At 45.1% G+C, this 14,109-nt stretch overlaps 1 protein-coding gene across 1 annotated transcript in view; it reads left to right on the forward strand.

Moving 5' to 3' along the window:
* The window catches only part of C6 (complement C6), a 38,156-nt gene extending 30,814 nt beyond the window's left edge, over nt 1-7,342 (forward strand). Inside the window, exons 17-18 of the mRNA XM_006139493.5 lie at nt 927-1,168; nt 5,571-7,342. Coding sequence (XP_006139555.3) covers nt 927-1,168; nt 5,571-5,752 — 424 coding nt within the window. The 3' untranslated portion in view covers nt 5,753-7,342. The remainder of the gene's footprint in view (nt 1-926; nt 1,169-5,570) is intronic.
* The last annotated feature ends 6,767 nt before the right edge of the window (nt 7,343-14,109 follow it).

The raw sequence follows: 14,109 nt of genomic DNA on the forward strand, positions 1-14,109 counted from the left end.
CTGGGGGAAGTGGGGACAACGAGCCACTTTAGAAATGAAATGGAAAAAAAATGGATTCCCCTGAACTCTAGACCTAACCTTTAATTTTTGGAACAATATCATACCACAAAAAGCATAGAATTGAGCACCAGGCTTACAGTAAGCCAAGCACACGTCTGATTTATTTTTAGAAAGAAACACTGTTTACACAGTATGAGCTGCTCAGGCCCCAGAGGCACCATGGGAACAAATTGTTATCTTGAAGAATTTTTTATCATCTAATTATTTGCAAGATATATGTCTGTGTGGTGGACTGGCATGGAGACACTTAAAAGAGGAAGGATTGTCCAGTGCTGGAGTTCTAGGCAGGGCTATGGACAGTGCCAGATTTACGCATAATCTCAGTAAACTACAGCTAAGAGCCTCAGATTATGAGGGGTCTTTAAATACAAAAATGTTACTAGTTTTTAGTTGCATCCTAACCTATGTATGCAAATATAAAACTTGATTATCTCTATTTTCTTTGTCCTTTCTGTTAAAATAATATGCTTTTGGAGCCTCTTAAACTTGGCATATTTTAGGGCCTCGGCATGTCTTAATCCAGCCCTTGCTATGGGAGACATAGGTGCAATTCCAACTTAGCCATAGATATCTTGTGTGGTCTTAGGCAAGTGTCTCAGTGCCTGTTTCCCATCTGTAAAATGAGGTGACTAGCACTTCCCTACCTTGCAGAAGTGCTGTGGGAGTAACTGCATTAAAGACTACGATATGCTCAGAAACTGTGGCATAGGGGACTGTATAATGACCTAAGATAGACATGCAGCTGTTTTTTATAATGATGGTCTTGACTTCACAGCACAGTGGTAATGTCAATGTATTCTGTGCTGCTGGAATGTCTAGGATTTCTCCAGTCTCCTGTAACATTTTTGGTTTTTGTCTCTTGGCAGCCACTACTCTGAAGATGTCTGTGTGTTAGATGCTGTTTCTGAAAGTCCCTCTACGAAGCCCAGCTGTCAATTTTTAGCTGAAAAATGCCTTGAAGAGCAGCCGCTCCATTTCTTGCACTCTGGCCCCTGTCGTGGTGACACCAACCTGAACTGGGCCATTGAAAGGGCAAAGCTTTCAACAAGTAGCTCAAAGAAAGGGCTGTGTGGATATGACACATGCTACGACTGGGAAAAATGCTTAGGTATGATTGTGCTTCATTGAATTCTTGTACTTCACTGCTCTGGGAGTGAGATTAGGCATCCTGATGCATCTAAGCCACTTCTAGGGGAGAAGAGGAGGGAGGCACAGTGACTTTCTGTGCATAACATGAGTTAGAGCAGCCTCAGGTCTGTTCCTCAGCAATTGCCACAATTGCAGGGACCACATCATCTGTATGCCATTTGGGAACCCCCAACCCATACAAGGAGACTCCCAAGCTGACTCAGTTTTCCAGCCCCTTTGTGCTACCACAACAAAGGAGAGGATGGAGGAACAGGATCTGTTCCTGTGTGATTAAAGACTACAAGGCTCTGAACATTGAATACAGCTAGGTCGAATGGTTTGGAAAGTGTAAGTATTTATTATTTACCCAGCACCTTGTATTCAAGCATCACAAAGGATCAGTGAGGTAAGAATCAGAACACTAGCAGAAGATACAGCTACATTTGGCCATGTTTATTTCCCTGCATTCCTAAACTAAGTATAAGCTTGGGTCTTCAACAATAAAAGGTTAGCAAATTCACTCCTTTCTGGTTGTGGTCAGATACACATTGAAGGGTGCTGTATAACCTAGACATTTAAGGCATAATTCTCTCATAATTCTGCAATTTGTGTGGTCACTTAAACCAATGCAGAGTGGAAGTAAAACATTACCATTCTCTTTATTTTGCACTCATTTGGCATTGTGAATGGCTGCACAAGTTGCAGGTCAGAGGGAATTCTGTCCCTTGTTCTTCTTAATGAAAACATTTTAACTACTGTACTATGTATTTTCAGTTACAAACAGTGACGGTAATGTTTATCGATATATTTCAGTACATACACATTGGGCCCCATTCTGTTATTACAGTGTAATCCAGAATAATTGTCTTGGCTCCATTTGCCATATTCTAAGCTTTTGAGGTACTACAATCTACATACCCCCCCCCCCCCCCCCCCCCCCCACAGAGTATAGCCTGAGATTATGCCACACTCTCTGAAAGAAACCAGTAATCACTAGAGTTATTCTGGATTTACTTATGTCAAACTAAGATCATACTCTGGCCCAGTGTCATACATGCTGATGGGGGCAGAGAGAAGGGACAGGGTGTGCGTGTGCACATACTTGCATGCATGCACCTCAAACTAAGCTCACTAAATTCATTTTTCATTGAACACCAAACAGGGTACAAACAAAGATGCTGTATCTAGGGGTGCTGCAGCAGCCCCTGGCTTGAAGTGGTTTTTATAATATACCAGTCCTTCAGTTTGGTTCAACGGCTCTCAGCACCCCCACTATAAAAGTTGTTCCAGCAACATGGGTACAAGATAACCTCCGGAATTTGACCTGTAGCTTTAATCATGGAAATCAAGCCATCAATATGATCCCGTTTGTTCTGATGACAGCATAACCTCTATTTAGTGTTGTGTTTATGCATGTAAGCATTATTACATAGTCTTTCAAAATGACTACATTTAAATCATTGTACTACTGAGTGGCAAAGGTTTAGGCAGCAATGTCTCTCTTAGTCATGCTTGTATTGTTGTTTCACATAATTGCTTCTTAGTGGTATAATTTAAAAATAACTTGTGTGAAATCCATGTTTGTTAAGAGCTCTAATGAACTCAGACAGAGTTTGTTGTGAAATCCCTGTGAGGATTAGTGTACAAACATTATTGTGCAACTCTGCTATTTACTGAGTAACAGGGCGATAGAAGTGGTGGGTTTTCCAGTAAATTTGTGAAATGTTTGTTGGCTGACACAACACACAGAGCAGCCTTGCCAGGAAAGAGATGGGTGGCAGCCACATTTATTCCTCCACTCACTTTCAGAGTCCAGGTGCTCCAGTCCCTTTATGAAGCGTCAAATTACGTGAGGGCAGAATGGAGACCCCAGAATCCTATATTTGCTACGGGGAGAGATGGGATAGCTGGGAGGCTGCCTTCTGAGCACCCTCTTGCAAACGTCAGCATAGGGGAAGTACTACACTGTGTGTGTCAGGGTGAGGCTGTAGCATGAAGCTCTGCAGAGGTGGCCCAGAGAAGCTGCTATAATTTAGACAGCCCCCCATGACTGTCTAAGTTACTACAGGTATCTCTCCATTCCTCAGAGTAGCCCGAGACCAGAAGGGCACAGAGGTGTGTTAATGCCCCCATAGCATGCCTTATTCCTAGCCTATAAACTATGTGCTGCATCTCTTTGGCCACATCTATATTATTGCACAGGGGATCGATCTTCTGGCATTCGATTTAGCCAGTCTGGTAAGAACTCACTCAAGGTTCTGAAGGTGCTGACAGTGCTCCGGTCCACACTGGCACTCCTCAATTTTCCAGGAGTAAGGGAAGTCGGCAGGAGTGTTTGCTCCCGTCAACCCCCCCTGCTGTGGAGATGGCACCAAGGTATGTTGACTCCAGCTATGACATATTGACAAAGCTGGAGTTATGTACCTTTAGCTGATCTTCTGGGTCTAGAATAGACCTGCCCTTTGAGGTCCAGCACAGCCTTGCACCCTGAAAGATCGAGGAAAAGGCTGGAAAAGAAACACATTTAATCAAAATGTTTGTTTCCAGTGGATCCAAGACAGTGCCTAATTGGGCTTTCCTCACTGTTACAAAAGTTCTAGATTTTCCAAATGTAAAACCACATTCATATGTCTTCCCTGGAGAGTCATGTCTCTGGGTACAGGACTTCAGCTGCTCTTAAATCAGCTGTGAACTCTTCTTCCCTCATGGCAGGGTGGAAGCTGCCCTTTACAATCTGAACACAAAAAGTAACGGTGCAGTGGTGAGTTTGGGGTCGGGTGAGGGAACAGAAGTATCAGGGGGACTGAGAATTATTGGGCCAAAGCATAATCTCAATCCCACTGATGTAAATTTAGAGTAATTTCATTATTGTGATGTAGCTACTTTGCATTTACAAAAAGTCTTATAAAAAGAAACTGGAGTCCGATCCATTGTATGGGTACGTCTGCACTGCAAACAGAGGTTAGGAGGATACAGTGCTATGGGCTGTGCAAGCTTACCCAGAGAGAAGCTGAACCTTGGAAATGTGGGGCCTGCCAAAAAAAGTGCTTCGTATAGTGAGGAAGATCACCAAGCAAGGCTGAGAATACTGGGAGCAGAGGAAAGGGTTCTGGAGGGGGTAGAGAGAAGGAAAGGATGAAATATGAGGAAGATGGAGCAAAGAAGAAAACCTCAGATTTTGTATCACATAAAGAGCAGAGAGATCAGCTTGTTGGCAAAAGGAGAATATTCAGTAATATCATAGAAGCAAACTATGGAAAAGTCCTATTCAGCTATGACAGCCCATCATTCTTCACAATAAATTCATACAGAATAGATTTGGCTGACCATCTGATTTGGGGTAATAGGATAGATGTGCATAGGCAGAAAACCTCCATGTTTTCCAGATGTTTTCCAGAGATAGGGAAATATTCTGATATTCAAAGCTTTTATACCTATTTCCTACACAGCTTAGTTCTCCATGTTTTCAAACCAGTTTGGCTTGTCTGTGCCACAGAGCCATTAAAACAGATATTTTCATTGAAATCCCTAAGAATATGCTAGGCCTCCATGATAGTGCACCTCTTTCATTCCACTAGTATTTGAATAATAGTTGTAACTTAACCTTCATGTTGGTAAGTGTTACTCATGCAAAATAGACTTAGGACTGAAGGAGAGCTCCTGAAGCTGAGTGTTGGGAGTCACTGCAGACACAGAAATTTTGAAAATAATATATGGAAACATAAAATGCAAATAGATAAAAGGGAAAGGGAGAAACATTTACTTAGAAGGAAAATTTCTGGGATAGAATGTCAGAAATTAGAAGATGTTCCTGTTAAAAATGAGTAATGAAATCAGTCACCCACATGCCAGTAGCAGAGAGCCTACAATACATAAAAGGAGGATTAATTAAATATAAGTAGACAGCAGAAGCACACAAGCTGTGTTAGTCTGTTTCAGCAAAACCTGTGGTACCCTAAAGACTAACAGATTTATTTGGGCATAAGCTTTTGTGGCTGGAACCCACTTCATCAGATGTCCCAGGATTCCTCATTGTGGAAGCATACAGTTAACATAGTGTCTTTGTTCAAAAGATCCATGGGCAGAAAAAACTGGTCAGACAAACCAATGGATCAGCTAGTTTTGACATTTTACTTTTGATCCCAGTTGCCCTTAAATGAACCAATGCTGTGAAAATACCTGCTTAAAACTACTGATGTGGCTATTCCCATTAATATCCTTTTATGTGCACAAGGCTGTCTGGAATGGTCACATTGTCAACCTGCAATTTCACTGTCCCTTTCTAGTTTTTAAATATTGCCTGACTTTTTAAAATACACACGTATATAGACACATGTATTTGCTGGGATTTGCAGCTAAAACTGAAACCTGTCTGTTTACAGAGTCAGAGTCACGGTGCTTCTGCTTGATTCCATACAAGTGTCCAAAAGCTGAGAGCCAGCTTTACTGCATCCAAGTGGGATCCACAAGTAGGAAAAGGATGGTCAGTCTCTGTGCACTGGGGGCAATGAAATGTACCGGCATGAACATACAAGTACTGCCTCAGGAAAACTGTTTGAACTAATCTATTTGGACCTTATGCAGCCAAGAATGTACTTGGCCTTATGCTCCAGGCCATGAAACACAGGACAGTGTCTTTTGAAGAAAGGTTGGATGACTTTCAAAAGCCAAATAAATCAAAACAGCAGAAAGCCCCAGGGCTTTGTGGCTGGGGTTTACAGACCAGTTCATTGGGTGTTGAGGATCTCATGTAAATGAGCCTTCTATACTCTATTCTGCCTAACTTGACCTTTGTCCCTCTCTCCACCTTCCACATACGCACCCCTGTTGGGCTGCCAAGACTGAGAATTATTCCAATAGGCAGACGCGGGTTTCTTGTGTGGCTCCTGGGGAGAGAGATGACAATTGTCTTATCTGTTCAAAATTACCTTGTGCTTTGGAACTGAGGGTCTTTCTTACTATTAGTAGCTTTATATAAAGTGATGTGGAGAGGGATTCTGCCCCTTAACTCCTGTAATGTTGTTTCGATCCTCTGCTGTCTCTTTAGGACTCTTTTCTCCCTGATCCTGAGGGGATTTGTTGATGGTAGAGGACTGCCTGCTCTGTCCCTGTCCACCATATGCCCCTTTCTTCTTATTGGATGAGCTCCATACTGGAATTCTTAGACAGAAAGGGGGCACTGGGTGGTCAGTCAAAAAGAGAGACTGTTGAAGACCTTAATCACTGCCAGAGCAGTATACAGCACTGCCAGTTGCAGTCATTCCGAAATAAGCTCCCCTACCTTTTTTTGTAGCCAACTAAGATGGGGTTCTCTTTAGTTGCCTCCTAAAGTTGTGTGTGCAATTTGATAGTTTGCTTGTTTGTTTGTTTTAGCCTCTAAGTTTCACAGGCTCAAGTTTTCTTTCCATCTGTGAGAGCTAGAAACCTACTTTCAAAATAGAAAGAGCTGAGTTTCTAGCATAATCACCTGACTTTATGAGCTGAAGCTTTCAGAAAACTAACTAACTTTGCCAGTTCTCACCATTTATTGCAACTCTGATGCGTCATGCAGTAGTACTCTTATTCTGGAACAGAGGCATATTTTAGTGGCCACTGGTCAGCTACACTGTAGCCTTCTTGCAGAAAAGCTTATGCAAATGAAGAGGAGCAAATTAGCAGCCGCTTTTGCATAAAAGGCTTTTGCGCAAACAGGAGCTGTGTAGACAGTTCCTTTTTGCAAAAAAAACCACCCTATTGCGCAAGAACCGTTCTTCCTGAAAATAATGAAGAATGGCTCTTGCGCAAGACGGCCTTTTTTCACAAAAAGGAGCCTTCTACACAGCTCCTTTTTGCGCAAAAACCTCTTGCACAAAAGCGGCTGCTAATTCATTATGCAAATGAAGCACGGCAATATTCCACGCCACACTTCATTTGTATAAGCTTTTCTGCAAGAAGGCTACAGGCTAAACATGTCATGGCAGTTTTTCATCCAAGGAAGTACTAGCCTCTTACAGCAGGGGATCTCTAGAGCCTCAGCTACCATTAAGCCAGTAGTGGCTATCTAGAACTTCAGGGGAAGGAAGGGAGGAATCTTATGTCAAATAGACAAAAATATTTTGTTGTGGTGTTAAAATTGTAATAAACATAATTAAAAATAAATACGTTTGTATCTTGAGCTTGTCAGTTTCCAGTTTGTCCCGAGTATCTCCATAGCCTCAAGGCTTTCTGCTGATTTCCTATTATTGCTAAGACTGGCTGATTCTCATAGTGAACACATACACAGTGAATTTTTTTTTAAGAACCTTATGTTCTCTTTCAGACTCCATTGGGGCTGCTGCCCCTAACTCAAGGACTCTCACTAAGGGGTTTGGCTCTACTGCTGATGTTCCTGGTTGTGATTTTTCATACTTTATGGGATAACAGCTCACCTGCCTTGTTTATTTTCTTGCATTTCTAAAATACTTAGGGGCTCATATACGGCTAGTTGTGCACTTGTCTAGCACCTTCTGTCTCAGAATCTTGAAGTGCTTTTCAAACATTTGTTAGTTAAGCCTCACCTTCTCCTTCAGATCTGTGCAATGGTTGTTGAATCCATTTAACTGATGAGAACATTAAGGCACAGAGAGGTTAAGTGCCTTGCCTAGAGACTCAGGAAGTCAGGGGAAGAGCTACGAACAGAATCCAGTGGTGAAACCCTGGCTTTGAGTCTGGTTATGCTACTGATTTCAATTAAGTCAGGATTTTACCCAGGTCATACTGAGTTCCAATGCTGTGCTTTCATCACAAGTCCTCATCAGTCAATTGGTGAACGAGTGGTTGGTAAGACAGAAGAGCAGCAACTGGCAGGGCAGCCAACCAAAGCAAGTGTTAGGATGGCAGAGGAAACAAGGTGCCTTTTTCCCTGATGTGCCTCTGAACCCTGAGCTTTTCTGACTAAGGATAACTACTGTTAGTGGTGTATGGTGAGGGAGCAGAACGGGCATAGAAAAGGAACATTTGCCTTTCAAGTTTAAGAACAGTGCACTCTGGGATGGCTGTCCTGTTCAGTTTGATAATTATGAATATTGCTTGCAGCATTTTCCCTAATTAGTGTTGAATAACTTCCCTACTCCCATTAAAATTGAGGACGTAAATGCGTGGTTGCGCAGGTGGTGTCGCAGAGAGGGCTTTGGTTTCTTCAACCATGGGACTCTGTTCCGGGCGCAAGGATTGTTAGGAAGAGATGGGATCCACCTAACGAAGAGAGGAAGGAGCATCTTCGCGGGCAGGCTTGCAAACCTAGTGAGGAGGGCTTTAAACTAGGTTCGTTGGGGGACGGTGACCAAAACCCTGAGGGGAGTGGGAAAGTCGGATACTGGGAAGAAATGCAGAGAGGAATGGGCAAGAAAGGAGGACCCATGTTTCGAATGGAGAAGATAGGATGATCAACTGGTTACCTGAAGTGTTTGTACACTAATGCGAGAAGCCTGGGCAACAAACAGGAAGAACTGGAGGCCCTGGCCCAGACCAAGAAATATGATTTAATTGGGATAACAGAGACTTGGTGGGATGACTCGCATGACTGGAGCGCAGTCATGGAAGGGTATAGACTGTTCAGGGACAACAGGCAGGGGAGAAAAGGAGGAGGAGTTGCACTATATGTAAGAGAGCACTACGATTGCTCTGAACTCCAGTATAAAGAGGGAGAAAAACCTGTTGAGAGTCTATGGGTTAAGTTTAAAGGAGCAAACAACAGCATTGATGTTGTGGTTGGTGTTTGCTACAGGCCACCGAATCAGTTGGATGAGGTAGATGAGGCTTTCTTCGGACAACTGAGTGAAGCTTCCAGAGCGCAGGCCCTGGTTCTCGTGGGAGACTTTAATCACCCTGACATCTGCTGGGAAACCTATACGGCAGTACACAGGCAATCCAGGAAGTTTTTGGAGAATGCTGGGGTTAACTTCTTGACACAGGTGCTGAAGGATCCAACCAGGGGCCGTGCGCAGCTTGACCTTCTGCTCACAAACAGGGAGGAACTAATAGGGGAAGTGGAGGTGGGTGACAACCTGGGAAGCAGTGATCATGAGATGGTAGATTTCAGGATCCTGACCAAAGGAAGAAAAGAGAGTAGTAAAATACACACCTTGGACTTCAAAAAAGCAGATTTTGACTCCCTCCGAGATCTGATGGGCAGAATCCCCTGGGATGTTAACATGAAGGGGAAAGGAGTCCAGGAGAGCTGGCAGTATTTTAAAGAAGCCTTATTGAAGGCACAGAAAGAAACCATCCTGACGCGTAGCAAGAGAGGCAAATATGGTAGGAGACCGGACTGGCTTACAGGGGAAATCCTTGGTGAACTTAAGCACAAAAAGGAAGCTTACAAAGAGTGGAAACTTGGACAAATGACCAGGGAGGAGTTTAAAGGTATAGCTCGAGAATGCTGGGAGGTTATCAGGAAGGCGAAAGCGCAAATGGAACTGCGACTGGCTAAGGATGTGAAGGATAACAAGAAAGATTTCTACAGGCATGTTAACAAGAAGAAGGTGATCAGAGAGGGTGTGTGGCCCTGTAGTGGGGTGGAATGGCCACCCACTGAGCCGGAGGCCGAGGAACCCCTCGGGCGGCCATTTTGGGCCCGACCTAGCCCCGCCCCCTCACCTGACCGGAAGTCAAGGGGCGGGACTAGGACTATAAGAAGGCTGCCTGGGAGCTCAGTCAGAGCCCAGCCTCCGAAGGAGCCGGAGGCCCGGCTGGAGCTCCTGCCTGGGGAGGCTAAGACCCGGGCTAGGCCGCCCTCAGCCACCTTCCCAGAGGCCGGCCAGGGCCTCCCTGCCCGGGCTACTAGGGCCTGGCCTGGCCCGCCAGCTGAACCACTCGCGGACCCAGAGGACGGGACCGAGCCGCTGGACCAGCTGGACCCCCGGTGGGTACAGGAATGCCGGGCCGGACAATCCCCGCAGGACACTACAGAACCCCGACCTCTTGACCCCTGGATTGGGCCGCCGGCCCCTGCGGAGACGACGCGGACTTCAACTCCCCGACAGGCCGCTGGGGCTACAGGTACTGGGGAAGGGGGAAGGGGGAGACAAGAAGCGGCCCAGGGGGTAGCATGGGCTGAGAACAGCCCTAGGCCAGCAAGTTGCGGGCTGGAGCCCCTGCTGAGCCCGTAGCAGCTGAACGGCTGCATCCAGGGCCCCTGGGCCGGGGCGCAGTGGAGTGGGTGGGCCTGCGCCCCCTGCCACCCATTAACCGGGTGGCAGTCTCCCACCCCCTTGCCACTGCTGCAGCTACACTGCCTGCCCCGCTCGTGAACTAGGAGCTCCTACAGACCTGTGGGTTTGTTTGGGGCCCGCCTTGCGTTGGGGCCTGGCCGCCAGTTGCTGCCCTGCCCTGCCCTGCTCGAGGGCCTGGGCGTCTGTATGAGGGTTTTTGCACCCGGCCACGATCCGGATCGGACCTTTAAAGGGCCAGGACTCGGACTACTGTAGGGCACGGTGGAGCCATAGGACGGACTAGCCATCCACTGTACCAGGGCGGAGGACCCGCCTCCTAAAGGCCTGCCGGTCTACAACGAACTATCCCCCAGAAGGGGACAGCTTAGAGGCTATGGTTGTCACTGCCGGAGGGCAGTGACCAAAAGGGCGACGTGGCGACAAGAGCCACCCGCTACAGGCCCCTAATGGATAAAGGAGGTAACCTAGTGACAGATGATGTGGGGAAAGCTGAAGTACTCAATGCTTTCTTTGCCTCTGTATTCACGGACAAGGTCGGCTCCTGGACTTCTGCGCCAAGTGACACAAGATGGGATGAAGATGGACAGTCCGTGGTGGGTAAAGAACAGGTTAGGAACTATTTAGAAAAGCTAAACATACATAAATCCATGGGTCCGGACTTAGTGCATCCGAGGGTACTGAGGGAGTTGGCAAATGTCATTGTGGAGCCTTTGGCTATTATCTTTGAAAAGTCGTGGAGATTGGGAGAAATCCCGGATGACTGGAAAGAGGCAAATGTAGTGCCCATCTTCAAAAAAGGGAAGAAGGATGATCCAGGGAACTATAGGCCGGTCAGTCTTACCTCGGTTCCTGGAAAAATCATGGAAGGGATCCTTAAGGAATCCATATTGAGGCACTTGGATGAGAGGAAAGTGATTAGGAATAGTCAGCATGGATTCACAAAGGGCAAGTCGTGCCTGACCAATCTGATTAGCTTCTATGATGAGGTAACTGGCTCGGTGGACATGGGGAAATCAGTGGATGTTATATACCTTGACTTTAGCAAGGCTTTTGATACGGTCTCCCATAATATTCTTGCTAGCAAGTTAAGGGATTGTGGATTGGATAAATGGACGGTAAGATGGATAGAAAGATGGCTAGAAGGCCGGGCCCAGCGGGTAGTGATCAATGGCTCGATGTCAGGATGGCAGTCGGTTTCTAGCGGAGTGCCCCAAGGTTCGGTTCTAGGACCAGTTTTGTTCAATATCTTTATTAATGATCTGGATGAGGGGATGGATTGCACCCTCAGCAAGTTTACAGATGACACTAAGCTGGGAGGAGAGGTAGATACGCTTAAGGGCAGAGATAGGGTACAGAATGACTTAGACAAATTGGGGGATTGGGCCACAAGAAATCTGATGAGGTTCAACAAGGACAAGTGTAGAGTCCTGCACTTGGGACGGAAGAATCCCAAGCATAGTTACAAGCTGGGGACCAACTGGTTAAGTAGTAGTTCTGCAGAAAAGGACCTGGGGGTTACAGTGGATGAGAAGCTAGATATGAGTCAACAGTGTGCCCTTGTAGCCAAGAAGGCTAATGGCATATTAGGTTGCATTAAGAGGAGCATTGCCAGCAGATCCAGAGATGTCATCATTCCCCTTTATTCGGCTTTGGTGAGGCCGCATCTGGAGTATTGTGTCCAGTTCTGGGCCCCCCACTACAAAAAGGATGTGGACACATTGGAGAGGGTCCAGCGGAGGGCAACCAAAATGATTAGGGGGCTGGAGCATATGACTTATGAGGAGAGGCTGAGGGACTTGGGTCTGTTTAGTCTGCAGAAGCGAAGAGTGAGGGGGGATTTTATAGCAGCCTTCAACTTCCTGAAGGGAGGTTCCAAAGAGGATGGAGAGAGGCTGTTCTCAGTAGTGACAGATGGCAGAACAAGGAGCAATAGTCTCAAGCTGTGGTGGGAGAGGTCCAGGTTGGATATTAGGAAAAACTATTTCACTAGGAGGGTGGTGAAGCACTGGAATGGGTTACCTAGGGAAGTAGTAGAGTCTCCATCCCTAGAGGTGTTTAAGTCTCGGCTTGACAAAGCCCTGGCCGGGTTTATTTAGTTGGAATTGGTCCTGCCTAGAGCAGGGGGCTGGACTTGATGACCTTCTGAGGCCTCTTCCAGTTCTATGATTCTATGAAAAGTGTTTTTCCCCCCCTACACTCTAACTCTACTTCTGAGAGTGGAAGTATTGCCTTTCAGCGGCATCTAGAGATGGTGTGTAACTTTCTCAGGTAACTGCAGGGAGCCTCAAGCCAATTATATGTTATATTGATTAAAAGGAACCCCTAGATATTGACCCTGGCCCAGGTTGCTGCTGGCTCTATCTGGCAGAAGGGTTACACACAGAAGAACACCTGGACAAGGGGTGACAATGAATTGAGACTTAGAAATTTGCAGAAGAGTAGCTTTCTCTCTACTGTAGCTTCACATTGCACAGAGAACACCTATCTGAGCATCGTTAAGGTAAGAAAGTAAGACAAAGTATTTTCCAAACTAAGTGTAAGGAGACTGTAATGAATGCAGAAAATATGTTTGTTTTTTTCTAAATTTGTATTAAGCCAATGCAGATAATACATGGAATACATTTATCACAACTTCATTGCTTAAAACAAGAGGAATTCATTGGAAAATTGGCAAGATCCATCACATTTCTGAGTTCTACATGAATAATATATTACTCTAGTAGGATACAGGAAAGAATTGAACGTTTATTTTTGTTCCGCTACTGGAAGCAATCTCCACACATATCCCCCACAACCACCTCCACCCCCGCAATCATTTCATATCTTGTAAGGTAGAATGAGGATGCAGTTGTAGCCATTTTTTTTACAAAATCCACATTTGGCAACAAGCCACCACATCATGGCCATGGTTAGTGTTTTTTTTTTTCCTCTTAGAGCTAAAATAGATAACCTCAGACTGTGTAGTAGCTTTGTGAATACTGACTTGTTAATCTCCACCACTGCATATGGGACAGTGAAGGTAGGTGTTTTCAATGTAAGAATATCAAAGACAACAGGGATTGTGGCCAATGGTTGCATAACTACAATATATGTGCAGATGTGCGGTTTCAATGTGCAGCGGGTTCAATAAACCTGTGCTATAGCTATAATGGACAGATGCTTTTTACTGGTGAATGATAATTCTGTTGCTGTACTAGCCAATAGTCCTAGCTTGATTCCTTTCGAGCCTACCCAGTTTCTAATCCAAAGCTGCAAGCTGTGCTCAAGAATCTCCATTTTTTAAAACAAGTTCAATAGCATTTAAACTCACTGCAGTTCCAGATAAGCTAAGATTTACAAGACTGGAGTGATTCCTTAAACCTTTCAGTTCAGCTAGAATGGCCTTTATACCTTTCTATAGATTCCTGTCCAGCACAGTGCTGCTTGTAGTCTTGATAATAGGGGCTTAAAATGCATTTCACTTAGTGCTGACTGTTGACACTGTTTATGGAATTAAATTGAGGAAGGAAGTTACAAAACTATAGTTTTGTTCACTTAAATCTTAACTAAAACAAACAAAGTCTGTAATCAGAGGGTCAGTTACATTTCTTGAATTGAAAGTATGTTTTCAAACTGAGTCTACACAGCTCTGGGAAATGAATGTCTGTGAAACTGCATTCCAGTTACTTGGCAGCCAGCCATCTGTTGTAAATTGTGGAGTAGGCTTGATGTTCCATGACTTCTCAGGGTC

Source organism: Pelodiscus sinensis, chromosome 6, assembly GCF_052426305.1.
Source record: "Pelodiscus sinensis isolate ZL-2025 chromosome 6, ASM5242630v1, whole genome shotgun sequence".
In the NCBI taxonomy this organism is placed as follows: domain Eukaryota; kingdom Metazoa; phylum Chordata; order Testudines; family Trionychidae; genus Pelodiscus; species Pelodiscus sinensis.